Consider the following 17,268-nt stretch of genomic DNA (forward strand, 5'->3'; position numbering starts at 1 on the left):
CAGACAGAGAAAACAAATGTATGGATACCAAGGGGGAAAAGGCGATGGGGTGAATTGGGAGATTGGGACTGACATATATACACCACTGGTACATAGAAAATAGCTAACTAATGAGAACCTACTCTTCTCAGTGCTCTGTGGAGACCTAAATGGGAAAGAAATCCAAAAGAAAGAGTTTAAAAATAAAATTAAGTTAAAAAAAAAAAAGAAAGGGAGATGTTTGTATATGTATAGCTGTTTTACTCTGCTGTACAGTAGAAACTAACACTACATTGTGAAGCAACTATACTCCAATTTTTTTTATTTTGATTGGAGTATAGTTGTTTTACAAGGCTGTGTTAGTTTCTACTGTGCAGGTAATGAATCAGCCTACATATGCATATATCCTCTCCCTTTTAAAATTTCTCTCTATTGTGGTCTTTCACTCATTTCAACAGTAAATTTGTGTGTTTGTGCTTTCTCCTTTTTTGATTATGTAAATTACTGATCTTTCTCTTTCCTCTCTTTCTCTCTCTTGCTCTTTCTCCCTCTTTCACTCTCTCTTATCCTTTTTTAATATAATTTTCTTCCTTCTCCAAAGGAAACCAAAATTATGAAAATATAGTATTCCCAAATCATCTATACTTGAATAAAAAAAGAAAATACAATATTCTAAAACATTTTGATACACTTACTACATACATATATGCTTGTGTGTATGCATATACCTGGGCTTCCGTGATGGCTCAGATGATAAAGACTCCACCTGCATTGCAGAAGATCTGGATTTGACTCCTGGGCCTGGAAGATCCCTTGGAGAATGGAATGACTACCCACTCCATTATTCTTGCCTGGAGAATCCCATGGACGGAGGAGCCTGGTGGGCTACAGTCCATGGTGTTGTAAAGAGTCAGACCAACTGAGCGACTAAGCACGCGCGCACACACACACACACACACACACACACATATATATGTGTGTATACGTATGTATGTAATAAAATTTTTAAATATTTTGTTTAAAAATATTTTAAAACTACACCTAGTTTTTATGGCAGAAAAGGAGTAAGACCAGAGCATATTAGCCATTAGAACACATTTTAATTGCTTTGTATAACAAAGTGATGATTTGTATTGGAAGTACTCCAGGTGAAGGCAAAAGAAGAGGGCAGCAGAAGATGAGATGGTTAGATAGCATCACCGACTCAATAGACATGAATTTGGACCAACTCTGGGAGACAGTGAGGACAGAGGAGCCTGGTGTGCCACAGTCCATGGAGTCACAAAGAATTAGACACAACTTCTCGACTGAATAAAAATAACTTCACTTTCTCTACTTTTATTTATCAACGCTTGCACTATAAAAATTTTAGAAGTGTTCAGGGCTCTTTTATTTACTACCTAAGGGGAAAACCTACATATATTGCCTAGTGCTTTCTTTAGGGCTGTTTGCATTTCTTTGTTTCTTAGACTGTAAACAATGGGATTAAGCAGAGGTGTCAGCACTGTATATGTCACAGCCATCAGCATATCTTCACGGAATGAGTCACTGCTCTTGGGCCTCAAATAGACAAAGCCAGCAAATCCATAGTGTGTGCACACCACAGTGAGGTGGGAGGAACAAGTTGAGAAGGCCTTATACCTTCCCTTGGCTGAAGGCATCTTCATAACTATGGACCCAATGAAGACATAGGAAATCATAATTAAAATAAAGCTGCCCACCAACACAAAGGCAGTGAAGGCAAGAAGAATCATTTTCTGAAAAATGGTGTAATCACAGGCAAGGGAGACTACAGGTGTAATGTCACAAAAAAAATGCTGGATGATGCTGGAGTCACAGAAAGACAAGTTGAATACTATGAGGACGATGCACAGTGACACCACAACCCCAGTGATGCAAGAAGCCATCATCAGCTGAAAGCAGATCTTCCGGGTCATGAGGATGGAGTAGTGCAGTGGGTTGTGAATAGCAGTGTAACGGTCATAGGACATGGCGGCCAAGATGAAGCAGTTGTTGGTTCCTAAGCCAAAGAAGAAAAACATCTGTGTGGCACACTCAGGAATAGAAATGGACTTACTGTCTGATAGCAAGTCCACGAACATGCGAGGGATGACTACCACAGTGGTACAGGTTTCTGAAAAGGAGAGGCCACAGAGGAAAAAGTACATGGGAGTGTGAAGGTTGTGACTGAGCTTGACGGCCAGCATTACGGATGTGTTTGCGGCTAGGATGGTCACATGGGAGAAGAAAACCATCACAAAGAGGAGATCCTGCAGGTCTGAGAAACTGGAAAATCCCCACAGAAGGAAGGTGCTCACTGTGGTATGATTGCCCATTCTCTTGGTATATGTAGCAACTCTCCTCCAAAGGTACAGAGGTTCTTGGGGTTAAGACTCTGATAAGACTGCTGAAAGTACTGATGCCCTTAATCATAGACACTGACAAGACAACTCTTAACAAGAAAGCCTGAGAAATGGAAGTTAAATGTAGTTGGCTTAATTCTACGTTAGGACTTAGAGTGATGAAGAAAAAGATTCCCATAGGAGAGTATATATAAATTCCATAGAGTAGGCCCAAATATATATTCTAGGAGCTCCCTAATTTATCACCCCTTTCCAGCTTCTACAATCAGAATCTTCAGGAATGAGAGAAATACAGAAAATGTTTATTTTCTCACTTACAAGAGTATGAGGAATAAAGGATATAAAATGTTTTATGCGTGGTCTAATTATAACTTGGCATAGAGAAGTACTTAACAATGTTGACTGAATCAATATTAAAGAGAAGTAAGGAAAAACTTTTGAATAGCTTCCAAACATTCTTGGAAAATAATTCTATCCTTAGAGGTGCTCTGGAGGAGGCAATGGCTGCTTGGCTGACTATTATGTCAGTGAATGGACTTAAGAATGAGTGGACTTTCAAATTTATGCCAGTTTGAAGTGTATGCTAATTTTCTGTACATAACTATGAGCTGAAGCAGAGTTGTTCAATAATTGTCTGTCATTCAGGCAGATCATGGAAGCAAAATGATCATGGAGACTATTCTAATCCTGGATGGCTCATCTGGTTCATGATGTTCTGATCAATTCTTGAGCTTTCAGGAAAACTTCCAGGATAAAGCTAACTGATGTACTGGTGGACAGGGCTTCTTTGCAGCATAGTTCTTATAAGAACTCAACTATCTCACGTTGTCTTTATCAGTTGTTAAAATATCTACTATGTGTTTGAGATTACAGCATGAAGGTAACATACAGATGTTCCAAATAATATGGAGCTTGGTTTCAGGCACTGTTTAGGGAATGAAAGAAAAAGAGTGAGAAGACATTGGTGTGGAGTTGTAGACTGGAGACAGACTGGTAGAAACACACTGGGAAGTATTTTTGCAGGATCCACAAAGCTTGAAGAAAAGAGAAAATATATCATTATCTGCAATGTTTGTGTGTTGTTTAAGTACTGAATTACTGGGCAAAAAATATACAAGGCAGTGATGTAGGTAACCAGTATTTACTCATAATTTCCAATACACTGGAAAAAATTCCATGTGTTTTTCTCACTAGATTTCTCCCAAAAATTATGTATGGTAGTATTTCAATCCTGATGTTACAAAAATTGAAACCAAGGTATGGGTTGCTTAATTGACTATCTAAAGTCAATACATTGATTCCAAAAATATTTAGTTACTGTATACAATGTGTTAATCAATTCTTAAATGGGAAATATAATACAGGATAAGACACATATGACCTTTCCTATCTCAGATAGAGAAAAATGCCATGAAGAGAATTAAAGGAAAGTGATATGGAAGTGAGGGACTGGGTGGCTCCATTGGACTATAGAGTCAGGAAAGCCTTTTCTATGGAACTGACGTTTGTGATTAGAATGTGGTAAGCATGCCCCATATAAGACCTAGGGGTAAAACATGATACATGCAGGAAACAGCTACTGCAAGGATCCTATGGTGAGAATGAGCTTGACAGGCTTAAAAAATATCTAGATATCCAACACATCCAGAGGGGGTTCCCTGGTGGCTCAAATGGTAAAGAATCTGCCTGCAATGCAGGAAACCTGGGTTCAGTCCCTAGGTCTGGAAGATCCCCTGGGGAAGGGAATGGCAACCCACTCCAGAATTCCTGCCTGGAGAATTCCATGGACAGAGGAGACTGGTGGACTATACTCCATGGGGTTGCAAAGAGTGACTGAGCGACTAACACACACACACCCACCCCAGTATGCCTGGAGAATTCCAGGCAGGCTACAGTCCATGGGGTCACAAAGAGTCAGGTGTGATTCAGTGACTAACGCTTTCTAATGTACCCAGAACACCTCTGTCATATAGCCTCTTAAATACCTTACAGGATAAATAGTAGTATTGTGTCCATATTTGAGATAAGGAAACTATAGTCCAGAGAGTTACTTAATTGTGAAAGTGATAAAGTTTGCTAAAGGAGGAGCTGACATTTATGCCCAGACAGAGTTACTCAGGTGTAGATCTCCTTAACTAGTGGGTTAAAAAGTGTTCTTTGCGAGTGCAAGTGCCCTCGCATGGCACTCAAGATTTACCTGTCCATCTCATCTTCTGCCACTAAATTCCTCTATGTGAAAAGCATCCCATTCTCCCCCAAGCATGGAGAGCTCCTTGGTGGCTCTCCTACTGTATACACATATACACACTGTTTCTCTAATTGCAACGTTCTCCCTCTGTGCTTCTTAAACCACAGTCTTTGTTCCAAACCCAGTTTAAATGTCACCTCCCTAAATGTAAATTGGTGCAACCATGTGGAAAGCAGTATAGAAATTTCTCAAAAAACTAAAAATAGAACTGCAATATGACCCAACAACTCCACTCCTAGGTATATACTCCAAAAAAACAAAAATGCTAATTTGAAAAGACATATGCAACCCAGTGTTCATAGCGGCACCATTTATAATAGCCAAGATATGGAAGCAACCTAAACATCCATCAACAGATGAATGGATAAGAAGATGTGGTATGTGTGTGTGTGTGTGTATATATATACATATATATACACACACACACAATGGAATACTATTCACTAATAAAAAAGAATGAAATAATGTCATTCACAGCATGTGCTAAGTGAAGTAAGTCAGAAAGAGAAAGACAAAGGACTTCCTTGATGATGCAATGAATAAGAATTGCCTGCCAATACAGGAAGCACGGGTTTGATCCCCGGTCAGGGAAGATTCCACATGTCTCAGAGCAACTAAGCCTGTGTGCCGCAACTACCGAGCCTGTGCTCTAGAGCCTGCGCACTGCAACTACTGAGCCCATGTACCACAGCTACATAAGCCTGCACACTCTAGGGCCTGTGAACCACAACTAATGAGCCCCTGTGCCACAGCTACTGAAGCCCATGCACCCTGGAGCCAGCAAGTCACAACCACTGAGCCCTGTGCTCTACAAGAGAAGCCGCTGCATTGAGAAACCGCGACTAGAGAGTAGCTCCACTCTCCACAGCTAGAGAAATCCTGCGTACAGCAACAAAGACCAGTGCAGCCATAAAGAAATAAATAAAGACCCAGTGCAGCCATAAAGAAATAAATAAAGCATGTCCAAAAAAAGAGACAAATATCATATGATATCACTTACAGGTAGAATTTTTTTAAAAGATACAAATGAACTATTTATGAAAAAAAAAATAGACTCACAGGTATAGGCACAGAAAACAAACTTATGGTAGCCAAAAAGGGAGGAATAAATTAGGAGTTTGGGATTAACAGATACACACTATTATATATAAAAATAGATAAACACAAAGACCTACTGTATAACACAGAGAATTATATTCAGTATCTTGCAGTAACTCATAATGGGAAAGAATCTGAAGCTGTACACCTGGAACTAACTCAATATTGTAAATAAACTATAGTTTAATGTTTAAAAAGACAAGCAAAATAATAGGGAATTAGAAATGAAATTAGTTAAATAAATGCAAGACTCAGCAAAGAAAAAAAACATACAAAACTATTTAATATATGCCTGTTTAATGAATAAAGTATATTTCATATTCTACCTTGGCCCCATGCCCCCAAATCCCTCTAAATTCTAGGAATGGTTTGCTTGGAACAAAGCAAAAAGGATTATTGCTTTCTGACCTGGACAATGTACTTCACTTTCTGTGGCATCAAATAAGACACAGTTGCCATAACTGCTCCTGGTGGCATTAGTGGTAAAGAACCCACCTGCCAATGCAGGAGACATAGAATAAATAGCAGGTTTGATCCCCGGGTTGGGAAGATCCCCTGGGGGAGGGCATGGCAACCCACTTGTTTTCTTGCCTGGAGAATCCCATGGACAGAGGAGCCTGGTGGGCTATAGTCCATGGGGTCGCAAAGAGTCTGATACAACTGAAGCAACTTAGCACACACACACACACATGCTCCTATGGTAAGGGAGCATATCAGAATCACCAAGGGAGCCTTCTTGAAAGTTACATGACCTCACTCACATCCATCCCAAGTTTCTGTTAGGTCTTTCCAAGAAGAAAAAAAAAAACTAGAAAAAAGTTGGCATGTCCAGGGTTTGATAAACTCCCACTGTGACTCTGTTACTTCCTTTTTCCATTTACATTCATAAAACCTACTTTTCTCATAACACTCAAGGGAGCTAGTGATTGAAAACATGTCAATATGACAATATTCCCATTATTTCTGGTCACTCTCCAAGGGACAGAATTTGAAGGAGTTCTTTTCTGGCCCAGCATTTTGTGATAAATTTATCCTCCTTGGGCTAGACCACTTCTATAGACATAAAGGGACAAAACTGATTTATTTACCTGAAAAACCAATTTCGCAGTTTGTCCATTACCCATCCTTGCAGAGAAATCTAGCGGATTTAGTAAGTCTTAATTTCTTTGGGATGGCAGTGAGACTTGCAGAAATTTTAAGGTTCTTTCTTAAGTTACCTTTCAGACTCTCTTGTTTCATCACCATATCAAAATCCTGGACAATGGACCCTGTAAACCAATATAACTCCCAAGAGGTACATCAAAACCATAGCCAGCCTGGGGGCTACTGGAACCACTATGTCACTCATCGTTCCCTTCCAGGCTGAACTAGAGGAATTTTCTGGCAGTTCCACTTAATTTCTGTTCATGGGGTAGCATTGAAAGCTGGAGAAACAGTAAATATTTACCATCAAGTCTTTAGAAAAATGCATTTAACTTTCTTCCAACCCAACTAAAATGAAAGTCAACTTTGAATCAGTTTTTCTATAATTTTCAGGAAAGATACCAATATTTTAAATGAGAAGATCAAGGAGTATGCTTTATTGAGTAATAGATATGCATTTTGATAGAAAATTTAACAAAATTTACACAATTCAAGTTTCATGATGCTTATGCTTTTTCTAGTTATAAATGACTTTTGTAGATAGATGAAAATTTATTTCCTTGCTTCTTTCAATAAGCCTATATATTAGACCCACCAAAGGAATGCTTGTTGTGTTACATAAATCACATTTAATTATGAAGCCAAATGGCCATACTGTGTAGCCAAAGGAAAAATGGAGATGCAGGAGGAAAACACAAAAAATTCAATTGCCAATGGTTTACAGTAAAATTTACAATTAAATAATGGAAATGACATAGGGATTTTATCCATGTTTTTCTTTACTCTTTCCTGATTAACTGTATTGATAGAATGAAATCACTTAATTAGCCTTGAGATTAGATCTAGAATTATACAGGAGTGTATTTTTGTAAAGGGATAGTTGATAGAGAAGTTAGAAAGGCTTGTGATCAAATCCAACCTCTGCTTCTATTACTTACAAAAGAGCATAGTTCAAAGTCCCTAATGAGCGCTTCTCTCCTCTGTAAATGGCCTTAAATATACCTCCTTGCCCAGTGACAATGTTGCACATATAGACCTATCAGATGATAAGTACCCAGTTCCTGCTAGTTCATTTACTAAAACATCATGTGTAGGTGCTCAGCAATACTGACCTGTTCACACGCGGTCTTGTAATGTGGTACCTACTCTTCTGCTGAGTTGGCTGTGTGAAGTTAGTCTTTCTCCGCACACTTCACTTTGGTCTCAAGTTTGCAAACTGTTCTCAGTTTGCAGCTTTCTAACCTTCTCTCATTGCTGTTGTCCATGTAGAATAGCAAAACAACAGTATTTATCTCCAGTCCAATTTAACTCTTAGTATTTTCAGTATCTTCTATTAACACATACATCTACTTATTTATTATTAGTGGATAGAGCACAATGTTTATGGAAAATAAAAATATAAAATAAAATCCTACCTTAATGCCAAAGAGGAATCACTGCCAATCTGTTAAAAAGAAGAAAACATTAAGTTGAATGAGGAAGTCATGGCTCACTCACATCTTTCTACAGTTTTTTTTCTAACATCATTTAGGGGTAAATTTTTAGGCCACTTTGCCCTTTGAATGTCTGTGATGCATTAACTCTATACCTGAAATTACAAAGTGTCTTATAATAATATTGTGGAGTCTTCTCTATTCCTCATGGCTGGAGCTAAGTTTCATGCACATTCTAATAAGAATTCTATGGTCACCTGAGACCATTGCCCCTTGACACTACTTGGGAGTTCCTTCCTTTCCATTAAATACCAGGAAGATTGTTCTCTGTGGACCCAGAACTCATTGTGAAATTCACAAAACATTGTTTTTATTCTGAGGTAGCATCTTGATTATTCAATAAAGTATGTTCTTATTTGTTTGAAAAAAAAATCAAGTAACTGAAATTCAACTTCTTCAAATATATTTTGGAATGTGGATGATTATATCATATATTTTTTTTAAGTCCTTCTTAATACCAAGTCCCACAGGCATTCTGTTCTATATACAACGCTAGGGAGAGGCCAATCATGTAGGGTATTGCCTCGGGAATCAGTCAGAAGAAAGATGGAAAAGAAAAAGAACACACAAAATGATTCTGGTGACAGCATTCTCATGAAGTAAATCTTCTCTAGAAGGCCTTGCTGAAGAGGAAAATCCATTGTAATTGAAATCTCCATTTACTGCAGTGCCATTCAAAATTTTTTCCAGTACTTCATGAAATTTTGAAGACATAAAGTCATTCTGAAAAAATTATACTCTTAGCATTTGTATATACACTACCTAGAGAATTTGTAGTATCTACTGTTGTATAAGAAAGAGTTGCAGGGAAGAGCCAATTCTGACTCCATGACGGATCTGTTTCACTGATTTTAGCCTTTGTTTTTTGCTTTTTTTGTTACTATAATCATACCTAATGTCTGCTTCAGGGAACCCTGTTCTTCCTCCTGACTGATTTTTTAATTATAATTTTAAAAAATTTTTAATTGGAGTAAAATTGCTTTAAAACGTTGTGATGGTTTCTGCCATACAACAATGCAAATCAGCCATAATTATCTCCCCCTTGAGCCTCTTTCCCCTCCTCCCACTCCACTCCTCTAAGTCATCCTAGAGTGCCTGGCTGGACTCCTTGTGTTATACAGTAACATATCACCAGTTATCTATTTTACATATGTATTATATGTATCTTTATGCTACTTTCTCCATTCGTCCCACTCTCTCCTTCCCCCACTGGGTCCATAAGACTGTTCTCTATAGTTGCCTCTTCATTCCTTCCCAGCAAATAGGCTCATCAGTTCTATTTTTCTAGATTCCATACACACGTGTTAATATGGAATACTTGTTTTTCTCTTTCTGACTTACTTCACTCTGTAAAACAGGTTCTAGGTTCATCTACCTCACTAGAACTGACTCAAATTTGTTCTTTTATTTTTAAATGGCTGAGCATTTGGCGTGTTGCAATTCATGTGGTTGCAAAGAGTTAGACATGACTAAGTGACTGAACTGAACTGAACATTAGAGAAAAACATAAGCAGTACACTCTTTGACATAAATCACAGCAAGATTCTCTTTGTGTGATTGTTAAACTAAAAGTGCCTTTGTTTGGCTCACAGGGAGATAATCTGACCCTGCCCACCTGTGAATGACTATAAGAATTAGTTCAGTTCAGTTGCTTAGTCATGTCCAACTCTTTGTGACCCCATGGACTGCAGCACACCAGGCCTCCCTTTCCATCACCAACTCCTGGAGCTTGCTCAAACTCATGTCCATTGAATCAGTGATGCCATCCAACCATCTCATCCTCTGTTGTCCCCTTCTCCTCACGCCTTCAATCTTTCCTAGCATCAGGATCTTTTCAAATGAGTCAGTTCTTCTCATCAGGTGGCCAAAGTATTGGAGTTTCAGCTTCAGCATCAGTCCTTCCAATGAATATTTGGGACTGATTTCCTTTAGGATAGACTGGTTGGATCTCCTTGCAGTCCAAGGGACTCTCAAGAGTCTTCTCCAGCACCACAGTTCAAAAGCATCAATTCTTCAGCACTCAGCTTTCTTTATAGTCTAACTCTCACATCCATACATGACTACTGGAAAATCAAAGCTTTGACTAATTATAAGAATAAAGAGATTAATACATCCCCTCCCCAAGGTTGGCCATTCCAGGAGATATTTGCAAGATAATGGCCTTTTTACTTTACTTTCTCAACTCATCCTACTCTCTCTGGCATCTAGGCTCCCTACAAGATGGTTATTTTGAGAAGAATCTGGCATCTAGACCACCCCCCAACAAGATGGTTGTTTTGAGACATTAGTCTACCATCTTCTTGGTCAGCCAGCTTTCCAAATAAAGCCATATTCCTTGCCTCAACACCTTGTCTCTTTATTGACATGTCATACAGATATATTGGCCTGTCATGCAGTGAGCATAGCAAGCTTGAACTCGATAATAAACATACCACAAAACTTAGTGGACTTAACTAAATTCATGTAGACATGGCTCAACAGGGATAATAGAAACATTGGTTATCTTGTTCATTATCAGATCTGGCTGCTTATACTGGCTGTTGTCTAAGATCTTAAATGGGGATTCAGCATTTCTGCATGTGCATGGTGATGGGTTCTGTAGGTGAGCATTTCATGAGAGCCAAGTGGACACCATACCACCTTTTATTCTCTATTGCACTTGCACTGCATTCTTTTCATTCAGACATCTTTGAAGTACTATCTAGTTTTAGGACATTTACATAGATTCAAACTCTTGATGGGGCAGTGACAAAGTTCTGGAAGAGCATCTGAAACCGGAATTACTGCTATCTTTATTTTGGGAGACACATTATGCCATCCATTAATATTTTATTATCTTTGGTTTGTCTCATCTTCTTGTACTTTATCCATCTATTAGTTCATCTGATTTTATGACACATGTCAAAGAAAATTACAGGTATCAGTACACTTCCTCATAAGTACTGTTTTACTCATATCAATAACTAGAGTTCAATACTTGTTACAAGTTATGCTTTATGCAATTTTACAGAAATTTACATAAAGTGAAATATGCTAATCTTAAGTATATAATCAATATATATTGGTGAATACATTAAGCTGTGTAACTCAAACACCTCTCATCATATAGAACACTACATCAGCCCAGGAAATTTCCCCATTCCCCATTCCCCATACTCTCAAGTTAGTCGGAGATCCCCCATATAGAGGTATTCATTATTCTGATGATTTTTTTTCACCCAGGCTTAGTTTTGCAGGTTCTAGAATTTCATACAAATGGAATCATACAGTATGCCCCATTGTTTTGTAAGGCTTCCAGGCTGTTTCTTTTCCCAGTATATACAAAGGCAACTGATTTTTTTTTTCATATTTGGTGGTATTTATTAGTTCTCTGTCCAAAATGGAACAATAAACTTGACAAAACTGTCACATAGTCATCAGAAACCAGCCACCGATCTCAGCCAAGCTCACCTGACGTCTCTATGTAATTAATTAGTACTCAACAGCTGGTGGCAAAAGGAAAGGACCACTTTCACGTGGAAGGACAAGCCAAGACAAGACCACTAGTGTCTGTGAGGCATGGAAGGCAGCTGATTTTTGTATGTTGATTTTATATCTTGAAACTTTACTAAATTAACATTAATTCTAACAGATTTTTTGTGGAGTCTCTAGTATTTTCCACATATAAGGTCACACCACCTGAAAATAGAGACAATTTTACATTTTCCTTTTCAATTTGGATGCCTTTTAAAATTTATGTTTTAAATTTTGTCTAATTTCTCTTGATAGAACTTAAAGGATTATAAGTTGAAAGGAATTGGTATGAATAGGCATCCTTGACTTTTTCCTGATATTAGAGGAAAAGCTTTCAGTTTTTCACTGGTGAGTATGATTTTAGCTGTGGGCTTGTCATATGTAACCTTTCATTATGTTGAGCTACATTGCTTCCATACATAATTTGTTGAGAGTTTTAGATCATGAAAAGATGTTGAATTTTGTGAATGCTTTTTCTGCATCTATGGAGATGATACAATTTTTATCCTGCATTCTATTAATGTAGTGTATCACATTATCAATCAATAAAATGAAAAGGCAACCTATGGAGTGGGAGAAATGCTTGCTAACCATATATCTGATAATGTACCAAATATTATAAGGAAATCATAAATCAGAGCACTTCCCTGGTGGCTCAGTTGCTAAGGAATCTGCCTGTAATGCAAGAGACCTGGGTTTGATCCCTGGATTGGAAAGAATCCCTGGAGAAGGGCATGGCAACCCACTCCAGTATTCTTGCCTGGAGAATCCCCATGGACAGAGGAACCTGGAGGGCTATAGTTCATGGGGTCACAAAAAGTCGAACATGACTGAGTGACTAAGTACATAAATCAGTAGAAAAATAAAATTAAATAACTTGATTAAAATGTCATTAAAGGAATGAATAGGCATTTCTCCACAGAAGATATACAAATAGCCAACAGCATTATGAAAAGGTGCTTAATATCATTAATCATCAGGAACGTGCAAAGTAAAACTACAATGAGATACCACCTCAAATCTTGAATGGTCAGGGCACTCAAGATAGCTGTTCTCTTGTTCTCTGTACATCCTCTGTTGGATCAGTGTCTGCCTCACCTACACCCTACTCATAAGACTGACCTTCTTGTGTACTTGCCCCAGGCTAAGGTTACTACTTAATATTCGATGTTTAGTATTCAGTTCAGTCGCTCAGTCGTGTCTGACTCTTTGCGACCCCATGAATTGCATGTGTCCGACTCTTTGCGACCCCATGAATTGCAGCACTCCAGGCCTCCCTGTCCATCACCAACTCCCGGAGTTCACCCAAACTCATGTCCATCGAGTCGGTGATGCAATCCAGCCACCTCATCCTCTGTCGTCCCCTTCTCCTCCTGCCCCCAATCCCTCCCAGCATCAGGGTCTTTTCCAATGAGTCAGCTCTTCACATGTTTAGTATTACTCGACCTTAAACAAAGTAAACTTATAATCAATATTTAGCTTTAAGATAATTCATTAAGAATCAGACATGACTGAGCGACTTCACTTTCACTAACTACCAGTTGAAAGTGTACAAAAATCTGATAAAAAGAAATGATTAGTTCAGAATTGACAGAAACCTTAAAGATTACTTGTTTTTATTTGAAGTAAATTGTTTCATACTCACTTGAGAATGTAATAATGACCTCTGGTGCTTTTGAATTCACATTTGAATCTCTAAAATCTTCAGAGATTTATCCCTAAAGACAAGTGATAATAAAAGACAGGATGGCTGCTATATAACAATAACTCTGAATTTATTGCTATAAATGAACAAATTTCAAGAGGTAAGACTTTGCTTTGTGAATTAATCTGTTGTACTGAGTTTCATTTACCGTTTGAGAATATTTTACCCTAAAGTTGCATCTGTACTCACAAGTTGCATCTGTGCTCGGGCAGAGGTAGTCCAGCAGTCAGCTAGCAAGTAACATTAGCTGAATTAACCAAAGTTTCTATAGTCTATTTAATGTGTATAAACAGGCATAATTCAAGGTACTAGGATTCATCATTTTCCACCAATAAGATCAGAAGCTCACATGGTCTTTTGACACTATCTACACTTGGCATTCAGTCATTAAACTAACAGATTCACTAGCTTTGAGATACTTTGCAGATTTACTGTTTTTAAATATCTTGTGGATATTAAGATTTCCTTTGTTTATTGCTCTGTAGACTTTAACTGACAGGCAACCAGAGACTTTGGACAAAGTCAACAAAATGAATCCAGAAAATCTGGAGATGATTTGCAACCTGGGCACTCACTGGATGAAGCTGGGTAAACTTCTTTTCAGGCTGTAATTGTATTCAGCTGTATATCGTGTCGAACCTAACATTATTTTGTTTCACAGTACTCCATGGGCAAAGGAGCCTGGTGGGCTACAGTCCATGGGGCTGCACAGAGTTGGACGTGACTCAGTGACTGAACACAACACAGACCCCATCCATAACTTCAATTTGAAATTTATCTTTATTTCTTCTATTGTATTTCTCTTTTCAAAAACATGGTCCTGTTTTATTGATAGAAAATGTAAATGTTGTGACTAGGCACCTTGTTTATACATTAGCTGTCAGAAAGTGGAAAGGTAATTTGTTATCCATCCTTATCCAAGAGATATGACTTCATCTTAAGTATTGTTTAATTTCATTTAGAGTGTAGTTTCTAAAGGAATGTACTGGTTTCAAACTACCTGAAATCCACATTTTGATTCTACCACTTGTTGTATAAACTTAGGTAAGTTTCTTAACATTATCAAAGTCAGTTTCTTCTTCTAAAAATAAAAGTACTTAATATTATTTCATGGAAACTAAAAATAGAACTTAATATATAAAACTCTTAATATTGTGCCCATCATTTGTTAAGCATTTCGTAAATATTAGCTATTGAGTTCCCTTAACATAATCCTATATGTATTTATACATTTTAATCTTTGTTATACTGATCATTCCTTTTTGCTCTTCTCATGTCTTAATTTTTTAAATCTTTAGCTTTAAAGTCTCTTAAGTACATTTTATCAATATTAAATATAGAGGGAAAGAATCTACATTATTTGAAGCCAGTTTTTTTTTAAGTGTTTTTACTAAAAACAATTTTTTAAATATAGAAGACACACATGTATAAAACGTAGAATCTAAAGTTAAAAAATCCAAGCTTAGCTTGAATAATTTATTTGTTTATAATAACTTCTATATGTATTCATGAAAATGGAACCACTGAATTTACAATTTCTTTAATGCAGTGTTTCATCATAGGTTCATTTTGGTAGCAGCTACCTTATCTCATGGATTCCCTGTGGCAGAGGAATGATACTACAATGACAGGATTCATTTTACTGGGCTTAACAAATGATCCAGTCCTTCGAATCATCCTCTTCATGATCATCCTCTGTATCTACCTGGTGACCATATGTGGGAATCTCAGCACAATCATTCTTATCAGAATCTCGTCTCAGCTCCATCATCCTATGTATTTTTTCCTGAGCCACTTGGCCATTGCTGATGTGGGCTATTCATCTTCTGTTACACCCAATATGCTTGTAAACTTCCTGGTGGAGAAAAATACCATCTCCTATCCTGGATGTGCCATCCAGCTTGGTTCAGCTGTTTTCTTCGGGTCAACTGAGTGCATCCTTCTGGCTGCCATGGCATATGATCGCTTCATAGCAATCTGCAGCCCACTGCTTTATTCCACCAAAATGTCCACACAAGTCTGTGTCCAGTTACTCATAGTGGCTTATATAGGTGGTTTTTTTGATGCTTCCTCCTTTACTATTTCCTTCTATTTTTTACTTTTCTGTGGACCAAATCGAGTCAATCATTTTTTCTGCGATTTTGCTCCTTTGGTCGAACTCTCCTGTTCTGACATTAGTATCCCTGCAGTTGTCACCTCATTTACAGCTGGCTCCATCATTGTGGTCACAGCAGTTGTTATAGCTGTATCCTACATCTACATCCTCATCACCATCCTGAAGATGCACTCCACCGAGGGGTGCCACAAAGCCTTCTCCACCTGCACATCCCACCTCATAGCAGTCACTCTGTTCTATGGGACCATCACGTTCATTTACGTGATGCCCAAGTCCAGCTACTCAACTGACCAGAACAAGGTGGTGTCTGTGTTCTACATGGTGGTGATCCCCATGTTGAACCCCCTCATCTACAGCCTCAGGAACAATGAGATTAAGGGGGCTCTGAAGAGAGCTTGGCAGAAAAATACTTTCTTAGTGAAGTCTGTTGTTTTGTAGGAATTGATATAATAAAATACCATAAATATAATAATAAAAAGAAATTGAGTAGTTGTGCTCTAAATATGATGGTCCATATGTAATTAGCCAATGTGGAGCTTCTTGGTGAAGGTAGAAGGTGGAATTTCTGAGACCAAATTATTAATCAGAGGCTAATAGTAAGTTCTCTTTAATAAAGCAAAATTGAAGTTATCATAACAAACATATTTGTTCCTATGTAAAAAACACTTGATATGCTAAAAATTCTTTCAAAATTGTATTCATACCTTTTCAAAAGAGCTTCTCTGCTGTAAGTTAGGGGTTTTGTACTTTCAAACCTTTCAGACTGTGTCCATCTTCAACAGCAGCTTACCATGAAATAAGCATGATAATTACAGAAATGACTAAATACATTCTATGGGGAGATGACCAAGTAGAACCAGACAGTAAAACTGCTGGAGACTTTCTTCTTGCAGGAAGTTTACCTTCTAGCAGTGGGACTTTTGAACCCATAAATTCTGGTCTGTGTTCTTGATCTCTGGTGCCAGCCTAGTCATAGAGGACCCATTAAAAAATAGGATGAGATGCCCCTGTCCAAACCAACTGTGAATTCTTCTTTCAGGTCAAAACAGGTGACTTTTCCGTATAAGATAAGCAGGGTTTCTGAATTCCTAGGGAGTAAGTAGGCAAACTCTTTAATTCCTAGGGAGTGTTCATAGTCAGATGGACATCCTACTAAGAAAGCTTGAGCGAACTAGACTGTGTTTCCCCTGTGAAATGTATCTGTATATACTGATGACTATCATATCTATTTCTCTTTCCCTGTCTTCTAAAGCTTCAGATAGAAATATTTTTGTTTGTTGACTCTCAAGCACAAATTATCTGAAACTAAACTAATTATATCCTTATACCTCCAACTTGCTCCCCTCCAATGTTCCATACCTCAATAAGGAGCACCATCATTCAATCAACATATTGATTGATTCAGAAACCTGAATTGATTTCTTTTCTTCACTTTCAGACACCTACATTTAACTACCAAGTATTTATATTCTGAGTCCTAGATTTTTCTATTTCTCTTTACTTTCACTGTCAGCAGCTCTATTTCCAGCAATCAATTTATACATTTTACAGTAATACTCCTGAGATAGCTAATTTTATGTGTTTATTTGAGTGACCAGTTGTTTGGTCAA

At 37.8% G+C, this 17,268-nt stretch overlaps 2 protein-coding genes across 2 annotated transcripts; one reads left to right on the forward strand and one right to left on the reverse strand.

Annotated features, from left to right (window-relative positions):
- Window positions 1–1,379: 1,379 nt before the first annotated feature.
- Window positions 1,380–2,315, reverse strand: LOC102267453 (olfactory receptor 10T2). Its single transcript, XM_005887802.3, has one exon. The coding sequence runs from the start codon at window positions 2,313–2,315 to the stop codon at window positions 1,380–1,382; it is 936 nt and encodes a 311-aa protein (XP_005887864.3).
- Window positions 2,316–15,166: 12,851 nt separating this feature from the next.
- Window positions 15,167–16,096, forward strand: LOC102267729 (olfactory receptor 5P76). Its single transcript, XM_005887803.2, has one exon. It carries the CDS (start codon window positions 15,167–15,169, stop codon window positions 16,094–16,096), a length of 930 nt encoding a protein of 309 aa, XP_005887865.2.
- The last annotated feature ends 1,172 nt before the right edge of the window (window positions 16,097–17,268 follow it).

The sequence above is a fragment of the Bos mutus genome, chromosome 15 (assembly GCF_027580195.1).
Source record: "Bos mutus isolate GX-2022 chromosome 15, NWIPB_WYAK_1.1, whole genome shotgun sequence".
Taxonomy (NCBI): Eukaryota; Metazoa; Chordata; class Mammalia; order Artiodactyla; family Bovidae; genus Bos; species Bos mutus.